Here is a 19,362-nt window from a genome sequence, read left to right on the forward strand (position 1 = left end):
TTTTCTTCTAGGAACATTTGCCAATTAAGGAAGAGGTGGCTGAGAAGGTAACTAACACTTTTGGCAGACTTGCTACTAAGTTAGAGGGTTAAAAAATGGAGTCCAGGGCTCTCCAAAGAAGGAGGGTGAACAAAAAAAATAGATGCATTTTCAATCTTTTCAATCCCTAAAACTGGATTAAGGTGACCCTGGATGTGTAGTGTACCTAGCTACTACCCAGAGCAAACGTACATCTTCTCTGGACCTTTTAAGTTATTTTTATAATTTTTCATATTTATGTTGGACAATCTAAAATAAAGCATGTGAGGAGATAAGACAACATGAGCAAAATCCAAGAGAAACAACAGACAATAGGAACAAACCCACAGGGGTTTATAACTGGAGGCTTTTTCCTCTTAATCCCCTTCACCTATTTTGCCCCCTACCCCACAATAATCACCCATGTTTTCTCTGTGGCTGTATGTCTGTTTTTTGTTTTCTTTTTTTAAATTATACATATGAGTGAGATCATGTGGTATTTTTCTTTGACATATTTCACTTAGCATAATACCTTCTAGATCCATCCATGTTGTATCAAGTGGCAAGATTTCTTTTTTTAATGGCTGAGTAATATTACATTGTATATATATACACATCATCTTTATTCATCAATGGACACTTAGGTTGCTGCTGAAATTCTCAATCTTGTGTTTTACATCTTTAAATATACCAAACATAATTTTCAAGCCTGTGTTTAATAATTCCATTATCTGGGATCCCCTGTGGACAAAATTAGCACTATCTTCTGTGCACATAAATTTAAGTATATGTAAACAGAATTGTTATAGTCATCATTTACTTCTTCACTCATCACCGTGCTTCTAGGATATATCCATCTTGCCATGTGTGCATTTATTCCATTGCTTTTACTTGCTGTACCTCATGGTGTCACTCCACCATTTACACCTTCCCCATTTCCCAAAGATAGCCACCAGGGTGGTCTCCAACTTCTCCACCAACTATTCCAGTTATTTTATGGGTGTTACCTTGTCTATAGGTAAACTGTGAACTACTTATACATAAGAACCATGTTTTTCTTCCCCTGTTCTTCTCCCTTGACAGTAAATAGTCAAGGAATATTTGTTGATTTTCTATTGTGGCCTATGCATGTTTTCTACTATAAGGTGCTAAAGATTAAAGTAAAATTAATGATAATAACTAAAATAAGAAGTTGCCAATGGAATCTTCCTGAGCTGAGTTTAACCCCAGGCTTTACCCCTTACGAGCTCTGTGACCTTGGGAAAGTAACACCTACTTGCTTTGGGCATTTCTTTCTTCATCTATTAAGGTGGGTAATACCACCTACCTTAGAGGGCTGTTATGAGAAATAAATGAATTAACTAATTACAAAGCACCTCAGTACAGCAAATGACATATAATAGATTTTTAATAAATTATGGCTGCTATGAGTCCTACCTACGGCTTCAAATTCCAGTCATTTGTACCTGTCAACTCTTCCAAGAGAGTGTAAGCACCTTGGAGGCATGCCATTTCAGACACTTCTTTATATCTGCCCATTACCCAGCACTCTGCTTCATGTAATAGTCCATGCATTTATGCTAAATGGATTACTGTAATTCTTTGGTTGGCATTCTGCTAACCTAGATTTTAAGCATACATGGTAGAGTATGTTAAAATGCTCTTTAATCCAGGAATGTAGTATGCATTAATACCCTTATTGCAAGACTCCTGGCAATCTTATTTATTACACGTTGAAAGGAAAGTTGTATCTATTAAGATGTAAAATCACAAATAAGTCTTCAGTGCGTAAGAAAATTGCTGTTGTCATGTTTTCCGTTTCTCTTTCCATTGGCTTGAAAAATGCAAGTACTCCTTCATTGATATTTTGTCTTCCAGATTTTAAAATAAGAGGAATCTGCATCCTATAACAGAATGACAGAAACATGAATCAGTCTCTTCTACCCCAGTTTTTGACAATTAATTCCTTCTGTTTTGAGGAGCTATATCATTATGATTCACTGTTGAGAATCCTTATAAAACCTGGGCAAATGCTTAAATCAGAATAAAAATCATAGCCAAAATTCTAGATCTACACAAAAATATCTCTAATGGGCTTAGCATAGTTATTTCCCTGTCATTTGTTAGCATCTGACTATGCCATTTCATAAATGCTGAAATTTCTATTATTACTCTTCTGGATCAGCATGTCATACCTACACTGACTTGCCTTAATAAATACAAAGAACAGTGTCTTTAGAATTAAAATATTTGACAGACAACTTCAAAATCTTTTGTGGACTTTAGAGTACATTGCTTAAAGAGTAAAACAAGGCAACTCAGTCTCTAAGAGGTGACATTTCATTTGGGAAGATATCCATTTACCACTTTCAAGAATTTGCACTAAATAAGACAAAAATAAATTATAACACAAAATTCAATGCAATTCTTTATGCCTAAAATTAATAACGATTCATCAAAACAAAGTTCCAGACATAATGTTCGTAGCTTAAATGACAGAAACAAATTCAAGTATTATCAACAAGTACATTTAGTTTGGGATAATACTGGCATTCTCTTAACTTAGATGCTTATAAACAAATTTCAATAAGGAGATGGATATATACGAATACAAAATAACGGTGGGGAGGAAAGAAGCAAGGAGGAGAGAATTAAGTAAAAAAAAAAATGAGGAACAACTTTTAAAAGTTTCTAGGGTTTTGTGTAAAGAATAAGGTATATCTCAGAAATGGTTTTGGGAAATGAAAGGATGCCCAGTTTATCAAGTGATAAAGCAGTAAGACCATGTAATAAGCAATATTTTAAAGATGTCGGTAGGAAGAGAGAGGTCATAATTTTTAGCAAATGTGAGATGTAATGAAGTGCCTAGATTTACTGAGTGATGTTTATATCTTACAGTTAGGTATTCTGTAAACAAACAAAAATCCTTCTTATGGACGTTCCTGAAAGAACAGCTGCTACAGTGGGACTGAAACTCTAGCCCCTAGTCCTTCTTTGCCCTCTGAAACAATTATTTCTATAATGCATTCTCTGCCATATTATTTAACTCTTTGATCTTTACTATCTGTTTGCTGAATATCCTCCTGCCATTAAAACAAAAGCATTAACAGCTAATACTTAATAATCATAACACTCCACGGTATGTTTTAAGAGCTTTCCACATACTAACTCATTTACTTCCCATAACAATCCTATGACTAGGTGCTATTATCATCAGTAATCTCCATTTTGTAGATGGGGAGACTGATTGATAGAGAAGTAACTTGCCTGGGGTCATGGGATGAGTATGGGGTAGAGCTGGGATTTCAACCTAGGTAGACTGGCACCAGGCTCCATGCTCTTAACCAGGATGCCATGTCACCTCTTTAGTAAGGTGGCCTTTCCCTCTCAACTCTTATCCATCACTGGGCACAATGCCACTGTATCTGCTGTCCTCTAAATTTCAAACTCAGATGTAATATTTGATGAAGCTCTACCTTTGGAACCATCCCACACTACCAAGTCCCAGTGTTGGGACTTAATGTTACCAAAACACTTATAAATGTTTTGGCCCAAAGCAAACTGGTTAGTAGAAAATGAATAGCCCCCTTCATGATTTTTCAAGCTCTAGACATGTTAGTGCATATTGAAAGTTTTATAACCTTTAAGTCTCTTTAAGTATTTTGTTTTCTTTTGTTTTTTGCTTTTTTCACTAATTCATTTTCACTGTCCTGCAAAAAGCTGGAACAAATGTCTAACAATTTGTGATTGCTTAAATAGTGGTAGGTTATATAATGATACAAATGGTATGATCCCATTTTATAATTCTCCTTATATACAATCCCTGCTAACATTTCTAAAAGAAGGTAGTAATCACTGAAAGAAATACTTTAACAGTAAAAACCATCCACAGAAATAATGCTTCTTTGCATAATCATATCTATATGATCTATAATTTTTAGCTTAACTCATTACATATCCTGTGCTGTTTATACATTAAACTCTTTTGATGGTCACAATTTTCTCAAATAGTTTATAACATTCCTTACTTTTCTGGAAGAATGAGTGCTGAAAGAATGAGCGATCAGCATATTTTCCTAGACACATCTCAGATGTGCAAAGTGCTTCTGGAACAAAGTCAAAGGAACCAGCACTACATGTAAGAGTGCATCTCTTTTAATAGTGTGGAAGTGCTTTGACGGAGGTAGGCACAGGGCTGAGGTGCACCAAGTCCTGGGGAGAAATGGGAGGGGAGGCCAGGTATCAACCCAAGGAGGTGACACTTGTAGGATGTAGACTTGTAGGATGGGTTGGAGTTTGTGGGGACACATGGTAGAGAAAAAGCATTTTGGCCCATACACTAGCCAAACAGTAAGTATAGAAGAAAAAATGGCAATCCTTGATTTGATTTTACCTTGTAGAAAACTTTCTCCAAGACCAGTAGTAATTTATAGTAAACCAACAGATATGCATGGGGGAATGGAAAACTTTTTATACCTTTTGTATTTATATCATGAGGTTGGTGGAAGGTTAGTAAGAAAAGTTTTCAAGCACTAGAAGATGTCATACTTTCCTACAAGATTGATATGTATTCAGAAATGTATAAATTGGTCTTACCACACCATTCTTAAAGTTCTCAATCCTTTTCTTCCCTAATTTGTTGGTTATCCACCAGGCCCAGGTTGGCATATATTGCCACAAATATGCCATTAACAAAAAAGGCTGATCCGCGATCCAAACTTCCTTCAAATCATTGGCCATGCTGATTAACATCAGCTGCACACAACGACTGACTGCCATCTTGTGGGACTGATCTGCATCGCTGCCTGTAGTCTAAGAAAATTTTGAAAAATTAGTGAGGGATGTGTATTTATCCAAGGTATCTCACAGAACTTTTAGGCTAGAAAGGACCCAGAAGACATCTAGTTGAGTGACTCCTTTAATGTGGCCTCATGCCCCTTAGGAGTCCCCACAAGTACTAATGGGTGCCTATAAGCTATTTGTAATATTTCAAAAAGCCTAATGGAATTCATACACTTAACCAGATAAGATTGTGCAGGCTAACTAAAAGATAAAGGTTCTCTGCTTTCAATTAGAATTGTACCATCTTAAAGTACTTAATGATAATTCCATGTCCAAAAATTCCATGTTTACTTTAATAGTAAAAAATGTTAAACAAATTATTAATACATACATTTAGCAAGTGAAATTCTATAAAATCTGGAGTCCATGGGGATGAAATGGAGGAAGAAGATAAAAGCGGTTTCTTGGTATTGAACAAATCTGATACTGCTACTCTAGTTAACCCACTACCATTCTACAAATAAACTGAGGCCCAGAAAGGCAGTAACTTATCTGTGCTCACACAGATCATTTAGTAGTAGCCAGTTCTATATTCCAAGTCCCTTGATTCCTATAATAGAGTGCTTATTCTATTTTACCATAGTGCCTACACAGAAAATGTGAAAATGTAAACTGTATATGTAAACATTTACATAGAAGCATATATAGATTTATATCTCAGTAGAAATATTAGTGGAGAAGAAGGAAAATTTCATGGCCTTTAGAGGGATTTTTGTATTAGTGAGTGATACTGGATTCTTCATGAGACATTCACTATTAATTTGATAGATCACCTATGTGTAATCTATGAGCTGAGGGAAGCACAGGCCTGGGTGAGGCTAACCTGAAATTAGTACAACTCAACAAGCTTTTTTCTAAGCTCCTTCACCATAATCCCTTTTTTAAAATCCCAGTAAGATTTAATGTACTAAAATTCAGCCACACAGAACCTTTCAATGTTGCTATAATTTGTGAACTGATTAAAACTGGGTTTTTAAAATACTGATAGTGCACGTAATAGTGGATTACTTATAAGCAATATCTTAGTAATTTCTTTAGCTTTTATTAAAACTGGATGCCAAAGCCCTATCAGCTAACCTTAACAATTTTCCTAATGCTGAGTTAAGTTCTGTAAATAGTTCATAAGCAATTCTAACATGAAAACCCTAAGGCATAGTGATATAATGCCAGTGTATAACTACTAAAGCATTCAAATTATTCCCCAACTAGAAATTTTTACCTTTGTGACTTCTTCAGTTAGGGCATTCTTCACAATATTTGATTGCACAGGTCCTGGGCAAATGTTAGAAACTATTATACCTGGGTATGTAGCAAGTTCAATTCGGAGGGTATTAAAAAATCCCTAAAAGGCAAAAAAAAGCAAGTAAAATTAAATACAGACACATATCTCATGTTTACTAATAGCACTGAATTACTTTTCTTCAACTTTTTATGAAGGCCAACAGCAGCAGAAAATATGTCCTGAAATGCCTGAGTAAAGGATAGGAAATGTAATTACACAAGATGAGGCATTTTTAAGTGTAAGACTGAAGGCAATCTGGAAGAGGCATTCTCAGCTCTTTCCAGGTATGAATGGTTCATCCCCGCATTGGCAGTGGCAGCTTGTGCCACCAGTGATTTAGCACTGGATTAGTGAGAGATTACCCCTGGAGAGTCTGATACACCCTCCCACCCAGTCGCCGCCAGCTCCCCACCCCAAAAGGGTTGCATGTTCTCCACCGAGCATCACTAAGGCTGGGTTTCTTTTTCTCCCTCAAAGTGGCCTAAAGTGCAGATGTTGGGGCAAGGGGGAGCAAGCGGGGATTAGTACTAAACCGAAACTATCATAGAGGAACAGTTCAACCTTTTCAATTACTATTTGAATAGACAATTAGTTTCAGCAAAGATTTATATTTTGGGGGTGGTAAGAGAGTACACGGCTAGTTAAAAATGTAATATGATTGCTTACTCAATGACTTTTGTAAAAACAAGCTGGACCCTCTAGACTTAAAAGATACTGCCCGTTTCTAAACCAAATAGGGAGTAAACATCTACATCCCTTCACCTCCTCTCTAAATCAGGAAATATTCCAAGACTACATTGTGATAAACTGAATTAATTGAAAAGCCTAAGCAGCTAACCCAGGGTGCATTCATTTATGATCCAATAACATCAAACAGTTACCAGCCTTTAATGCTGATGCCTAACAAACACAGGGTCTTTGAGGGTTCACGCTGTCAGAGACTAATACGGTGCCTGACTCGGACAGGAAAAAAGGCTTCATGAATGAACTCCTGCACCCTTAACCTTCTGCCACTCTAAGCAAAAGAGGGGAGAGGACACCATGAAAGCCAATACACCAGACACGAAAACCTCTCCTTGTTTGAAATCACATCTAGTATAGTGTGTGAACTTCTGAATGACAAATAAGTTCACTCTCTAGCTTGCTGAGTATCGGGGAAGGAAATGTGCTCTTCAAAAAGAGCCTCCTGGTCTCAGTGTTCAGCTACTGGTATAACCAGAGTCTCAACCTGCCACATGGTATCAGATGATCAAATCCAATAATAAAACAGTGAGTCTTGGAGGGCAGGCCAGACAACTCATATTGTGTTTGACTGAAAGCATCCTGCATGTCTTATGAGATACTAAGTGCGAAACAGATGGGGTGGCCAACTTCCCTCATCTGCCTGCCTGAGACTTGCCCAACTGCTCTGCAGGAAGTAAATGATACCCCATTACCAAATATGAGGAAATCATCACTCCCGTATTTCATTTCATCACTCTGCAACTGTCTGCTCTGCACAGCAGAAAGAGGATCCTAAGGAACCAAAGCTTCAAATTTTCATGTGACTGATGACCATTCAACTATTGCATCTCATTATTCCAACAGTGAAACATTCTACTTAAACTGACCTTCAACAGCATTAATTATAAATCATTTGTCTTTCTTAATCATTCTTCTATTGGCCTTATGATTTAATTTGCTCCATGTTATAGTTTAGTAACATTTCTTATCCACTCTTAAGCCAACATTAAAAATTCATCCGTTTCTAATATTCACATCTCATAAATTATGCAAGCCAAATTAAGCTTTCTCCGAGACTCTGCCTTAACTAGATTTTCTTCTTCCAATGAAATCAGAGTAAACAGAGTCAAGGCTAGTCCCAGTAGGGATATGAAACGCAGGGCTAGTCATTCAGTGGGCAGTTCCTATGTCTGACATGCATGTACATTTAGAAATTCAGGTAAAATAAACACCAACAACAATGGGGAAGGAAAAAGAAGTCACAGAAATGAGGAGGACAAGTACATCCTGAAATGTGAGTAGAAGAAACAATGGGTAGACCCCAAATTTGCCATGAAGATGTGTTAGAAATGAGGAAAAGGTAAAGGGTGACATGTCAACTAGACTATACAGTTTTCAAGGGCAGGGATCATATCATATCTTATCATCTTTATACTCCCAGGACCTGTTGCAGTGCACGACACAGTGTAGGTGCTCAATACATGTTTGCTAAATTAGGAAGAGGCATGTAAGGCTCAAGTCTTTTTTAGCATCTTCTGGGGAAGTCTTCTACCCGAGATCTCCTTGGGTCTCTCTCTGTCTCCATACATCACTACCCAGTTCCAAAGATCTCTTGCAGTGAAGGCCATATGCCCCATAGACACATTCAGGTCAGTTCTATCTGAGTTGAGTTTTGGCAGCCTTACCTGAAGAGCGTGTTTGCTGGCACAATAGCCAGCAGAAAGGGGTGCACATACAACACCCAGGAGGCTAGTCACAGTAACAATTTTTCCTTGCTTCCTCTCAATCATGTGAGGCAGAACACACTTTGTCAAGGACACCGTCCCTAAGTAGTTAACCTCTATTAGCTCCTTGTAGACGTCCAGGCTGGTGTCCACACACAAAGAACGCTGGGATACTCCACCATTGTTGACCAGAATGTCAATCTAATTAAAGAAAATCAGAAAAGGGGCACTTTAGGATGACCTGTAGATGTATTGTTGGAATTCCCAGGGATGGCTGGTTATATTGTTAACTTGATGAATCAATGGAACAGGATGGTATATTTCCAGAAGTCAGCAATAAAAAAGATAAAATGAAAATCAGAATTCACCTATGGAACTAAATTCTCAACTTAAGTGACTTTTTATGGAAAATAATGTGTCACAAAAATAATAGGCACAGTGGATTTTTAGCTTCTTTTGTTCTACATGGAGGAGTTAGTATTTGTTAAGGGAGGAAAAGTTGTAATTACATAAAGCCACAGACTCAGAGATTAAGAGGCCCAACTCAAGGGCCTTCATCACACTGCATGAACCCATTTGCCTAAAGCCCTTTGAATGACAGCACCATAGATGGGAATCTCTGTTGCAGCTACTTCAAAGCAAGATTCATGCACTCAAAATGCTACTTACTTTGCCAAACTCCTGGAGAACCGCTTTGGTAGCCATTTCATGGGAACTTCTGTTAGTCAGGTCAAGGGGCAAAATGAGTATATCTTTTCCTTTCAAATTGCCATTCTCTAAATAAAGACACTTAAAAATTAATGTGGAAGTCATGTGCTATTTACATTAACATTTAACACCCACCCTACAACCACATTTGGCAATGAACTCGTTTCTGCGTGGCCCTGTGGTTGAGGTTCTCTTCAGTGACCAAGAAGAGGACTGGTAGTGATATGGCAACATATCATCAGACAAAAAGCTGGGTACACAGGAAGTAGAATTCCTCTCTTCAGCTTGAATATATACAGCCTAATATTGGAACAGACTCTAGAAGAAATCAAGATTATACTACAAACTAAAAAAAGCAAAAGTTTTAGAGCAATTTCTTTAGAAGTACAGAGGTACATCTGTACAACTGTTATATGATAGGTTCACTACTTGATTTTTAAACACATTTTTTAAAATTTTATGCTGAAAATCAATAAGAAATTGAGTCCTCCAGTCACATGACACATAGAAGCTTCCTTCCAGAGGCTAAGGATTCCAGGAGGCAAACAAGGAAAAGGATACAATCCTGAAATTCGCAACCAAGAAACATGTTGTGCTGTAATGGCCCTTTCTATTTCTGTTCATCAAAAGAGCAACTGAAACTAATTTCCTTGAATTCTAACCTTGAAATACAACAAGGTTGTGTTTCAATAAGAAAAACAAGTAAGTAGAGAAAACAAGAGGTGTAAAGGCTTTATGGACAAAGGAGTAAATTGTGAAACATTAACTGTTTTTCAAAAGAAATAGTTTGCACTAAAGATGTGACAAATAAAAGGGAAACAGCCTTACTGGAGCTAAGAAATGCTGTTATGGTTCATTTCTGCCAGTGCAAGTCTCAACACTGGAGGAACAACTGCCATAAGAAGTGGCCCAGTTCAGAAACACAAGAAGCCTTTGAAAGCAATATCGTGACAGAGGGCTTGTGGCCTTGGCAACTAACTCTGTTTCTGGGTGGTTAGTTCCATCAGCAAAGTGAAAGAAAGATTTTTAAAGAATGACAGGTAAATGACCAAAAAAATGGTCTACTGGAAAATTCAAAATTATTTCAGTGTAGATACTAAATGTCCCATGAGAAATAATAACTTTATTACTTGAGGCTGCTTTCACTGTGAACGTAACTACACCAAAACCCAAACAGACAAAAAAATTGTTGTCCTATATATATGAAAAATATTACCTCAAGTTGCATTTTTCAAACTTAATTCTATTCCGAGACTTCCCTAGTGTCCAGTGGTTAAGACTCCGTGCTTCCACTGCAAAGGGGCATGGGTACGATCCCTGGTCCGGGAACTAAGATCCCACATGTGTGGCGTGCCCGAAAAAAAAAAAATTAAACTCTATTCCTGTTTTATCCTGGTAACAAAAATCTTATACCATTTCATATGATTTTAATATCTGATGTTTTAACAAAATGTCAATTAAATTTCTCTGGTTACATACATGTATATCATACATAAGAACCAAACTGTTCTTTCTCTAAGACGAAAATGTAAGACATTTATTTGGTCACTAAAAATCCACTAGCATTTGAGGGAATTGATGGTCACTCCCTACTGCTAAGAACCAGTGTCAAAAAAAAGTAGAAATGTGGCAGAAAAAGAGAAGAAAAAAGCCAGGCCAGCTAACTAAGAGATGACAAAAGGAAGAGGACTTGGATCAAAGCACGTAGAGCATTTGGAAACAGAGTCTACTGCCCAGGAGGATCCCCCTCTTCCCTCTAAAATTCCCAAATTTTGACTTTGGGTTCTGATTTACTTCTAGGAAGCACTGCTGCTATTTTAGATTTACTTACCAAGGCATCTTCTTTTCACCCTTTCCAGCTCATGCACTCTTCTGGCTGACAGCACAAGAGAAACTCCTAGTTTGGACAGCTGGTAAGCCAGCTCTTCACCAATCCCACTTGATGCTCCAGTCACCCACACCACCATATCAGTCAGCTCCCATTCTATTGAAAAAGGAGTGGGGATTGAGGGGAGAAAATAAGCTACAGGTTACATCCATAAATCAAAGATTAACCAAAGGAAAAAAGTAGTTTTATACAATATCACTGAATAAGAAGACAATGTGTGGCGCTTAAAAATTTAAATATCCTATGTTTACAGCCTTGATTGTGGTGATGGTCTCACAGGTGTATACTTACCCCCAAACTCATCCAGTTGTATACATTAAATATGGACAGTTTCTTATATGATAATCATACCTCAATAAAGTGGTTTAAAATTTTTTTAAATTAAATATCCTAAGAAAACACTTCCTACCTAGTGCTACAAATCATATTAGTAACAGTTATCAACATGTTATTTTGTGTATTCTAGACTCTTGGTGAGTTTTCCAGACTTTACTTCAAGGTATAACTCCATGGTCTGACTCTAAGGCTCTATTTATCTGTATATTTGATCAAGAAAAGGAAGGGTAAGTAAATAGAAAGTATCTGGACTCACATTCTCACTTTCCTTATTCATAAATGAGGGATTCAGATAAGATGATCACTAAAAGTCCCATCCAGTTTTCAATTCTATTATTCTAATTTCTTGCAAATCTGAATATACCAAGTTCTACTCTAGGGTATGGTAGAATCACCCTGGATTTTTAAAGTCATGTTTTCCCCATTTGTCAATCATATCTGATGCCTATCAACTAAAGGTCATTTTGTAAAAGTGCCCCCCAAATGCCTGAGCTTTCATCTTAGAAGAATCTAGTAGTTCACCCAAGAAGAAATACATATGAGCAATGAAATGTACTCTGCTTGCCCAAGTATCATCTTGTTAAAGATTGTAAAAATGTAAAATAAAGCAATGACGAGTGGTTTATTCTCCAGTGAAAAACTTATTTGCACTGAAGCACACGATAGCCACCGTCCACCTGAATTCGTAGAGAGTCACTGTAGTGCAGTGTTCCTGTGTGCCTTATTTATTAAAATGTGTTATTTATCAAAAATAGCAAACAAGGTTTTATTTAAGATACACATTGCTGATTTTAGATCAGAAAAGTTAAAATCAGGAAACTAGTTTACTGTTTTAGTCAAACAATTCTAAAACCTAACTGGCGGGTAATCAGTACGAGCTCTGGAGACTATCAGGGCTCAAGTTCCAGCTGTGTCACACACAGCAATGAAATGCTCCCATGTGAGAACTCGGTGCCTTAATTTTCCAAACCTGGAAAACTGAATTAATAATAAAACCTCCTTCATAGGACTGTTGAGAGAAATGAGTTAAAACATGTAAAGCACTCAGAGCAGTGTGTGACACATACTCAGTGCTTAATAAAATGTGAACTGTAATTGTTGCTAAAATTGTTTAACAAATGGACTTTTTGGCAGCAAAACACATTGTATGTTGTAATTTCTCCAGCCACGGGCAATGGGGTTACTAACTTTAATGGCTTAACATTTTTTCATTGCTTCCTATGTGCTTAAACATATTACTTTATTAAAACCCTCACAAGGACCTTATGAAACAAGAATGATCTCAATTTTATAGAAAAGGAAACTGAGGTCTACAGAGATTAATTTACAGCACTAGACTGTAAATTTCCTTAAGGCTAGGACCCTGACTCCCTTATTCATTGCTGTGTCCTCAGTGCATCGCAGAGATTCGCATAGAGAAAGCACTCCATAAATCACTGTTGAATAAACACCCAAGAACCCTGGCAGAGCTAGGATAGGAGTCCAGGTATATCTAGCTCCAAAGCCCACACTCCGATCACTAGCCTACACTGACCATGTTTTAATAAGATCAATATCTTAGAACCCAACTGTCTTAGCCATTCAAGAAAATGTCCTCAGGAAAGAGGTGTCATGTAAATATCTGAACTAAGGACAGAAACATCCCAAATACTGTGTATCATTTGATGTACTTTTTTCTCTTTTTTGTGGCTGCAGCTTGAAGGATCTCAGTTTCCTAACCCGGGCCACGGCAGTGAAAGCTCCAAGTCCTAACCACTAGACCACCAGGGAACTCCCACATCTGATGTACTTTTGTGGAAAGGCTCAACTGAGCACCCTTCCTGAAGGACTTTATCAGGAATAGCAGAATGTATATTCAGATAGTCATTCAATGACTACTCATTGTTCCAAAGTTCTGCAATACACAAGACTACAAGGTGAATATAATTTGTAACTATTTACTAACTAGCACAGAACAAAGATTTCTTCATTTGTATACCAATATGCAAACATTATTTAAATGCAACAATGAAAACCCGCAGGCTCACATTTACCTTAGTACACCTGCAGTTCTGGCTTCTCCCTTCTTCCCACTCTGAAGAAGAAAACTTTTTTATTCAGCACCAACTTTGTTTAACAATTCAACAGAATCTGGCATACATAATGGCCTCCCCTAAAGAGCCTCTGAAAGCAGATTCTTGGAGTTGGAAGGACACTTAGAGTTCAACCCCCAACCCAGTTTCAGAATTCTCCCCTCAGGCTGTTGACTAGTCTCTACTTAATTTCCTCACAGGAAGAGTAAGCTAGTGATCTCTGAGGCACCAGTTCCTTTTCAAGGCAAGTCTAATCATTCAAGGGGTTCAGGGATTCTTTCTTACACTGATAACTTTAACTCCTATGGATCGGCAGCCGTTGGCAGCAGTTCTGCCTTGTGGTGTCAGGAAGAATAAATCAAGCCTGTTTTGCACATGACAGCGTCTCATCTACTTGAAGACAGCTGTTATGTCCTCCCTACGTCCTTTCATCTCTTGCTTCTCTAAGGCTAAACACCTCCAATTTCTGCTACCTTCCCTCAGATGGCATGGCATCCGATTTCCTCACTCTTCTGCTCACACCCTCTGCACAAGCTCCAGCTGGTCAATGTTCCTACTGAAAGGAGCTGACCAGAGCAGGACACAGGATTCCCATGGGGTCTGGTCAGTTCAGAGCAAGGTGACATGACTAAATCGCTTCCCTTGTCCCTCAGAAGGGAGGCTCCGTGAGGGCCCAGGCAGTGGCTGGCTCAGTCACTGCTGTGTCCCCAGTGCCCAGCACAGAGGCCAACATAAGCAGGTAATCAGAAGACATCTGTTGTTGTTTGCAGTTTGTTCCATCAGACACTAAACATCTCCCAGTATTGCCTAATCTTTTCTGGCACTTCACAGTTGACTCACATCGAGGTTACTGCCAACTAAAATCTGAGTCTTCCTCACATGTGCTGCTGTTGAGACTTTTCCTACTCTGGACTGGTGCCATGGATTTTTCTGGATCTACATGCAATACCTAAAATTAGTCACTCTTAAATTTCACCATGTGAGATACAGGCTTGGAAATGCAGAGACTATCTCCAGAAGGATACATAAAAGGCAGGAAATGGTGGTTGCCTCCAAAGAGGCATACTGGGTGGCTGGGAGACAAGGGTGGAAGAGAGCTTTACTTGTCACCATACATCCCTTTGTATTTTTAAAATTTGCCTTATGTGAGTATATTGTCTATTTTTTAAAGTGACAGAAAGTAATAAACCTATAGAGAAGAAAAAGAGGATAATTTTATTTTAACCTTAAAAGAGTCTGCCCATCTTTGCAGGCTGAGCTGTTTAGGGAACTTGAGTCTATCTTCATGTTCCTTTTACTTTTTTTCATTATCACCTCACCCCCACCCCCAGCCCCTAAATGTCTTTTTAGTCATTTTTTCCTAATTAACTCCTCCAAGACATTTAAATTTCACAGATATACTGTATATCTGTTTATGTATTTACATATATCTATCTGTGCTTTATACATAAAAGGAGTTCTATAAAGTTTACTCTTCAGTCAATGCAGGTTTAAGAATGGTGAAATTTAAAAATTAAGTTAAAAGTTAAGTTAAGGGCTTCCCTGGTGGCGCGGTGGTTGAGAATCTGCCTGCCAATGCAGGGGACACGGGTTCGAGCCCTGGTCTGGGAGGATCCCACATGCCGCGGAGCAACTAGGCCCGTGAGCCACAACTACTGAGCCTGCGCTCCGCAACAAGAGAGGCCGCGACAGTGAGAGGCCCGTGCACCGCGATGAAGAGTGGCCCCCGCTCACCGCAACTAGAGAAAGCCCTCGCACAGAAACGAAGACCCAACACAGCCAAAAAATAAATAAATAAAATATACAGGAAATTCACATTTATTAAAAAAAAAAAAAAGTTAAGTTAAAATTTAAAAGCTATTAACATTTAACTTTACAACTGTAAACTTACAAAAGTTATTTTGCTAAATAACTTGTAATGTATTTACTTAAATTGTAATGTATTATATTACATATGTAAATTGGCAAATTATACAGCTACATAATAGCAAAGTAATTAAATGTATTTAAAAAACCCTTCAAAACTGATACTTTTCCAGCAAAAGAAAGACACTGAAAAAACTAAATGAATTTCTTAAAAATTACCTTTAGCCACCTTAACTTTTACTTGATATGTTAAAATAACTTTTCATTTAACTAGCTGCTAGATATTGTCAACATTTTTCCTTTTCAGCACTTGACATTATCAATTGAATAACTTTTATAGAATAATAAAATATAAGGTATTTTTATGTAATTCTCAAAGTCCAATTTAACACAAAAGCACTGAGGATCAAACACAAACATCCACAAAGCAGCCAATAGGCAGATGCATTCCATCTGCTGAGATGGAGCAAATGACTAAGAGAAAGTCTACCAATCACAGCCATCTATTTGCCATAGTTCTGTAGCCCTGATCTTGCACATGTGTTAATGTATTTTCCATGAACTCAATGTCAGCGCTACACATGCTATACCCCCCAAAAACCCAAGAAGAAAAATGAAATACTAAGGAATAATATTTTGTTGGGTAGAGATGAGCTTTGGAGAGGCATAAAACATTGTACCATCTAAGATTTTTTCCTGTCCCCAAGAACCAATTCTCACCCCTGTGTAAGTGATATGGCTCCTCTTCCCTCCCTGGCTCCAGTTTTTGTTTGTTTGTTTTTAACAGTTTTAATGGAGTACAACTGCTTTACAGTGTTGTGTTAGTTTCTGCTGTACAACAAAGTGAATCAGCTATATGTATACATATATCCCCATATCCTCTCCCTCGTGAGCCTCCCTCCCACCCTCCCTATCCCACCACTCTAGGTGGTCACAAAGCACTGAGCTGATCTCCCTGTGCTATGCGGCTGCTTCCCACTAGCTATCTATTTTACATTTGGTAGTGTATATATGTCCATGCCACTCTCTCACTTCGTCCCAGCTTCCCCATCCCCCGCTGTCCTCCAGTCCGTTCTCCACATCTGCGTCTCTATTCCTGCCCTGCCACTAGGTTCATCAGTACCTTTTATTTAGATTCCATATATGTGCGTTAGCATACGGTATTTGTTTTTCTCTTTCTGACTTACTTCACCCTGTATGACAGACTCTAGGTCCATCCACCTCATTACAAATAACTCAGTTTCGTTCCTTTTTATGGCTGAGTAACATTGCATTGTATATATGTGCCACATCTTCTTTATCCATTCATCTGTCAATGGACATTTAGGTTGCTTCCATGTCCTCCTGGCTATTGTAAATAGTGCTGCAACGAACATTGTGGTACATGTCTCTTTTTGAATTACGGTTTTCTCAGGGCATATGCCTGGCTCCATTTTTGAAGCATACTAGTTATCACTTCCAAGCAAACCTCCTCACATGATTTGGATAGTTTCATACAGGAAACTAGGTCCAGGGAAATCCCACTTCCCCCCTGGCCCTTACAGATCCAAAGCCTAGCTCTGGACAGTTTATTGAATTTCTCTGAGCATTAGGTTCCCTATCTGGAAAATAAGCTTAATAATGCCTACTTTATAAGAGTCACTGTAAAGGTGACCTGTCATGTGTGAAAAGGGCCTAGCCCAGTGCTTAGCACATAGAATGCGTTTAGTAAACGACCATCAAATATTAAGCAGGGCACAGATAAAAGTGAGACAGGCAGAATGCCTTTTAGTATGCCAGTAATGATCTTCCTCCAGGCAAAACGCCAATCCAGTTCTTTCTATGGTTATACTTTTATCCCAGTGAGTAAGCAGGTATGTGGGTGACTCTGGATTACCTCCAATTTTATTTCTCTACTCTGAGTAGAGAGAGAAATGGCAGATAAACAACCGCACAAAGTAGCCTCAAAAGGCGTCTCCTTTACGAACGCACTGTTTCTCAAAGTATTGTCCTCCCACGCTGCATCAGAATCCCTGGGAGCGGGGTTGAGAATTCTGAGATCTGTGGGCGCCCCACAATGCTCTCTTACGCTGGCAACCAGGCAAGTCCATATGGACCAGGACAGAAGACAAAAGGCCCCGGCCCCTTCCTCCCCGAACCGTAGCCCCGGGGAAAGACGCAGCGTCGCTTCCCGGAAGCTCCACGCCACCCTTAGCGAGGGACGCGAAGGCAGCGGAAATCGGACCGCACGGAGCCCGGCCTCCCACTCCGGAAAGGCGGCTGCGGGTCCTCACCTGGGCGTCGCCCCTGCCACTCGGCCCACAGCAGGGTCAGGTCGCCGTCGGCCCTCAGGAAGCATAGCAGCTGCACCACGAGCGCGAGCAGCGCGCAGAGCGCCAGCAGCCAGAGCAGCAGGTCCCAGCTCATCGCGGCCGCGCGCGTCCTGCTACGCAGGACGAAAACCGACCGACCAACAAAGCCACCGACCGAGTCTAAGCCGCGCGGCACCGCTCGTGCCTCAGCACCGCCTCCGCCGCCGCCGCGCCCGCCCCCGGCCCAGGCCCGCCCAGAGAGGCGGCAGAAGGGAGGAGTGGCCAGGTGCGCCCAGACCCGCTCCCCGCCGGCCGGGAGCCGCCCCTCGGCTGCGCGCGTTGGGCGTGGGCGATGCTGGCCCAGCGCCCCGCCCGGCGATCGCTGCCCAGGCTTTGCCTGCTTGTGCTCCTAATAAGGGGTTGCAGTAGGAACAGACGGCGTGGATGACTCAAGCACTTGGCGATACTCCTGTTGGTACGGTAGTCACAGCATTTATCATCTCAAGAACGATTCTTTTACAGTTGTTTTGCGGGCAAATAGTTTTCGAAGCTCAGGAAGAGCACAAATATTCCAACCTATGAATTCGACCTCCTCCTCCCCCTTCTTATCTTTCTTTCTTTAACTAGATGAACCCAACAAACCGTCAATTTGTTTCCACCCCACGCCACCCCCACCCCTTCACCGAATTAACCCAGTGGCTGAGTAGGACTGGCCCCGTGTCCACCTAAATTTGGAAAGCATCTTGAAAAGTGACCCTGGCCCCATTGCTGAATGAGAAAGTGCAGGTTGGGCAACTTGAGCCTAGTGCTAGGAGCACGGACTGGGGACTTGAGCCAACTCAGTTGGAGTCCGGGTAGCTGAGCCCTCCTCAGTGACCCTGAGTAAATTTTTTCCTTATCTGTACCCACAAAGAATATGTAATTTTTTTTAAACAAATTTATTTATTTATCTTTGGCTGCGTTGGGCCTTCTTTGCTGCGCGCGGGGTTTTCTCTAGTTGCGGTGAACGGGGGCTGCTCTTCGTTGTGGTGCGCCGGCTTCTCATTGTGGTGGTTTCTCTTATTGCGGAGCACAGTCTCTCGGCGCGCGGGCTTCAGTAGTTGTAGCATGCAGGCTCAGTAGTTGTGGCACACGGGCTTAGTTGCTCCGTGCATGTGGGATCTTCCCGGACCAGGGCTCGAACCCGTGTCCCCTGCATTGGCAGGCGGATTCTTAACCACTGTGCCACCAGGGAAGCCCAACAATATGTAATTTAAATGAGAAAAATGCCTGTGAGAGGAGCACAGTGGCTCATACACAGTAATTATATTCATTCTTTCTTTTGTAGTTATTAGAATTAATTATTATTATTTATTGTTTCTATTATAATTATCATTTCTTAGACTCCAACCTGAAAGGCGAGGGCTTTATTTATCACTCTATATTCTGCACCTAGAGAGTTCCGTTACACCTGAAAGCCATAAGAATGTTTACACTGTGTTGAATCAGAAATTGTTGTGATATTGCTCTGGGTTCCTGGAGGAAGATGTGCCCTACCTAGCTAAACCCTGACCCTGACTGATAGTTTATCCTGATCACAACTTGGAATTATATTGCTCAAGAGTTACCCTTA

The 19,362-nt window shown here is 39.8% G+C and overlaps 1 protein-coding gene across 1 annotated transcript; it reads right to left on the reverse strand.

Annotated features, from left to right (window-relative positions):
- Nucleotides 1-1,408: 1,408 nt before the first annotated feature.
- On the reverse strand, nt 1,409-18,037 carry DHRS7 (dehydrogenase/reductase 7). Its single transcript, XM_061182640.1, has 7 exons — nt 17,733-18,037; nt 11,129-11,281; nt 9,259-9,365; nt 8,551-8,790; nt 6,080-6,202; nt 4,615-4,830; nt 1,409-1,922 (listed from the first exon to the last, which is right to left on the reverse strand). Exons 1-7 carry the CDS (start codon nt 17,863-17,865, stop codon nt 1,875-1,877), a joined length of 1,020 nt encoding a protein of 339 aa, XP_061038623.1. The 5' UTR covers nt 17,866-18,037; the 3' UTR covers nt 1,409-1,874.
- Between the last annotated feature and the right edge of the window lie 1,325 nt (nt 18,038-19,362).

This window comes from Eubalaena glacialis, chromosome 2 (genome assembly GCF_028564815.1).
Source record: "Eubalaena glacialis isolate mEubGla1 chromosome 2, mEubGla1.1.hap2.+ XY, whole genome shotgun sequence".
NCBI lineage: Eukaryota > Metazoa > Chordata > Mammalia > Artiodactyla > Balaenidae > Eubalaena > Eubalaena glacialis.

What these genes read in the sequence shown, in the direction of transcription:
- DHRS7 (XM_061182640.1), bottom strand. Translation starts at nt 17,865, where the DNA reads ATGAGCTGGGACCTGCTGCTCTGGCTGCTGGCGCTCTGCGCGCTGCTC. An exon ending in CCAGCAAACACGCTCTTCAG is followed by an intron (nt 6,203 to 8,550) that starts GTAAGGCTGCCA and finishes TTTGCCTTTTAG; the next exon opens with GGATTTTTTAATACCCTCCG. An exon ending in TAACTGAAGAAGTCACAAAG is followed by an intron (nt 4,831 to 6,079) that starts GTAAAAATTTCT and finishes AAATTTTCTTAG; the next exon opens with ACTACAGGCAGCGATGCAGA.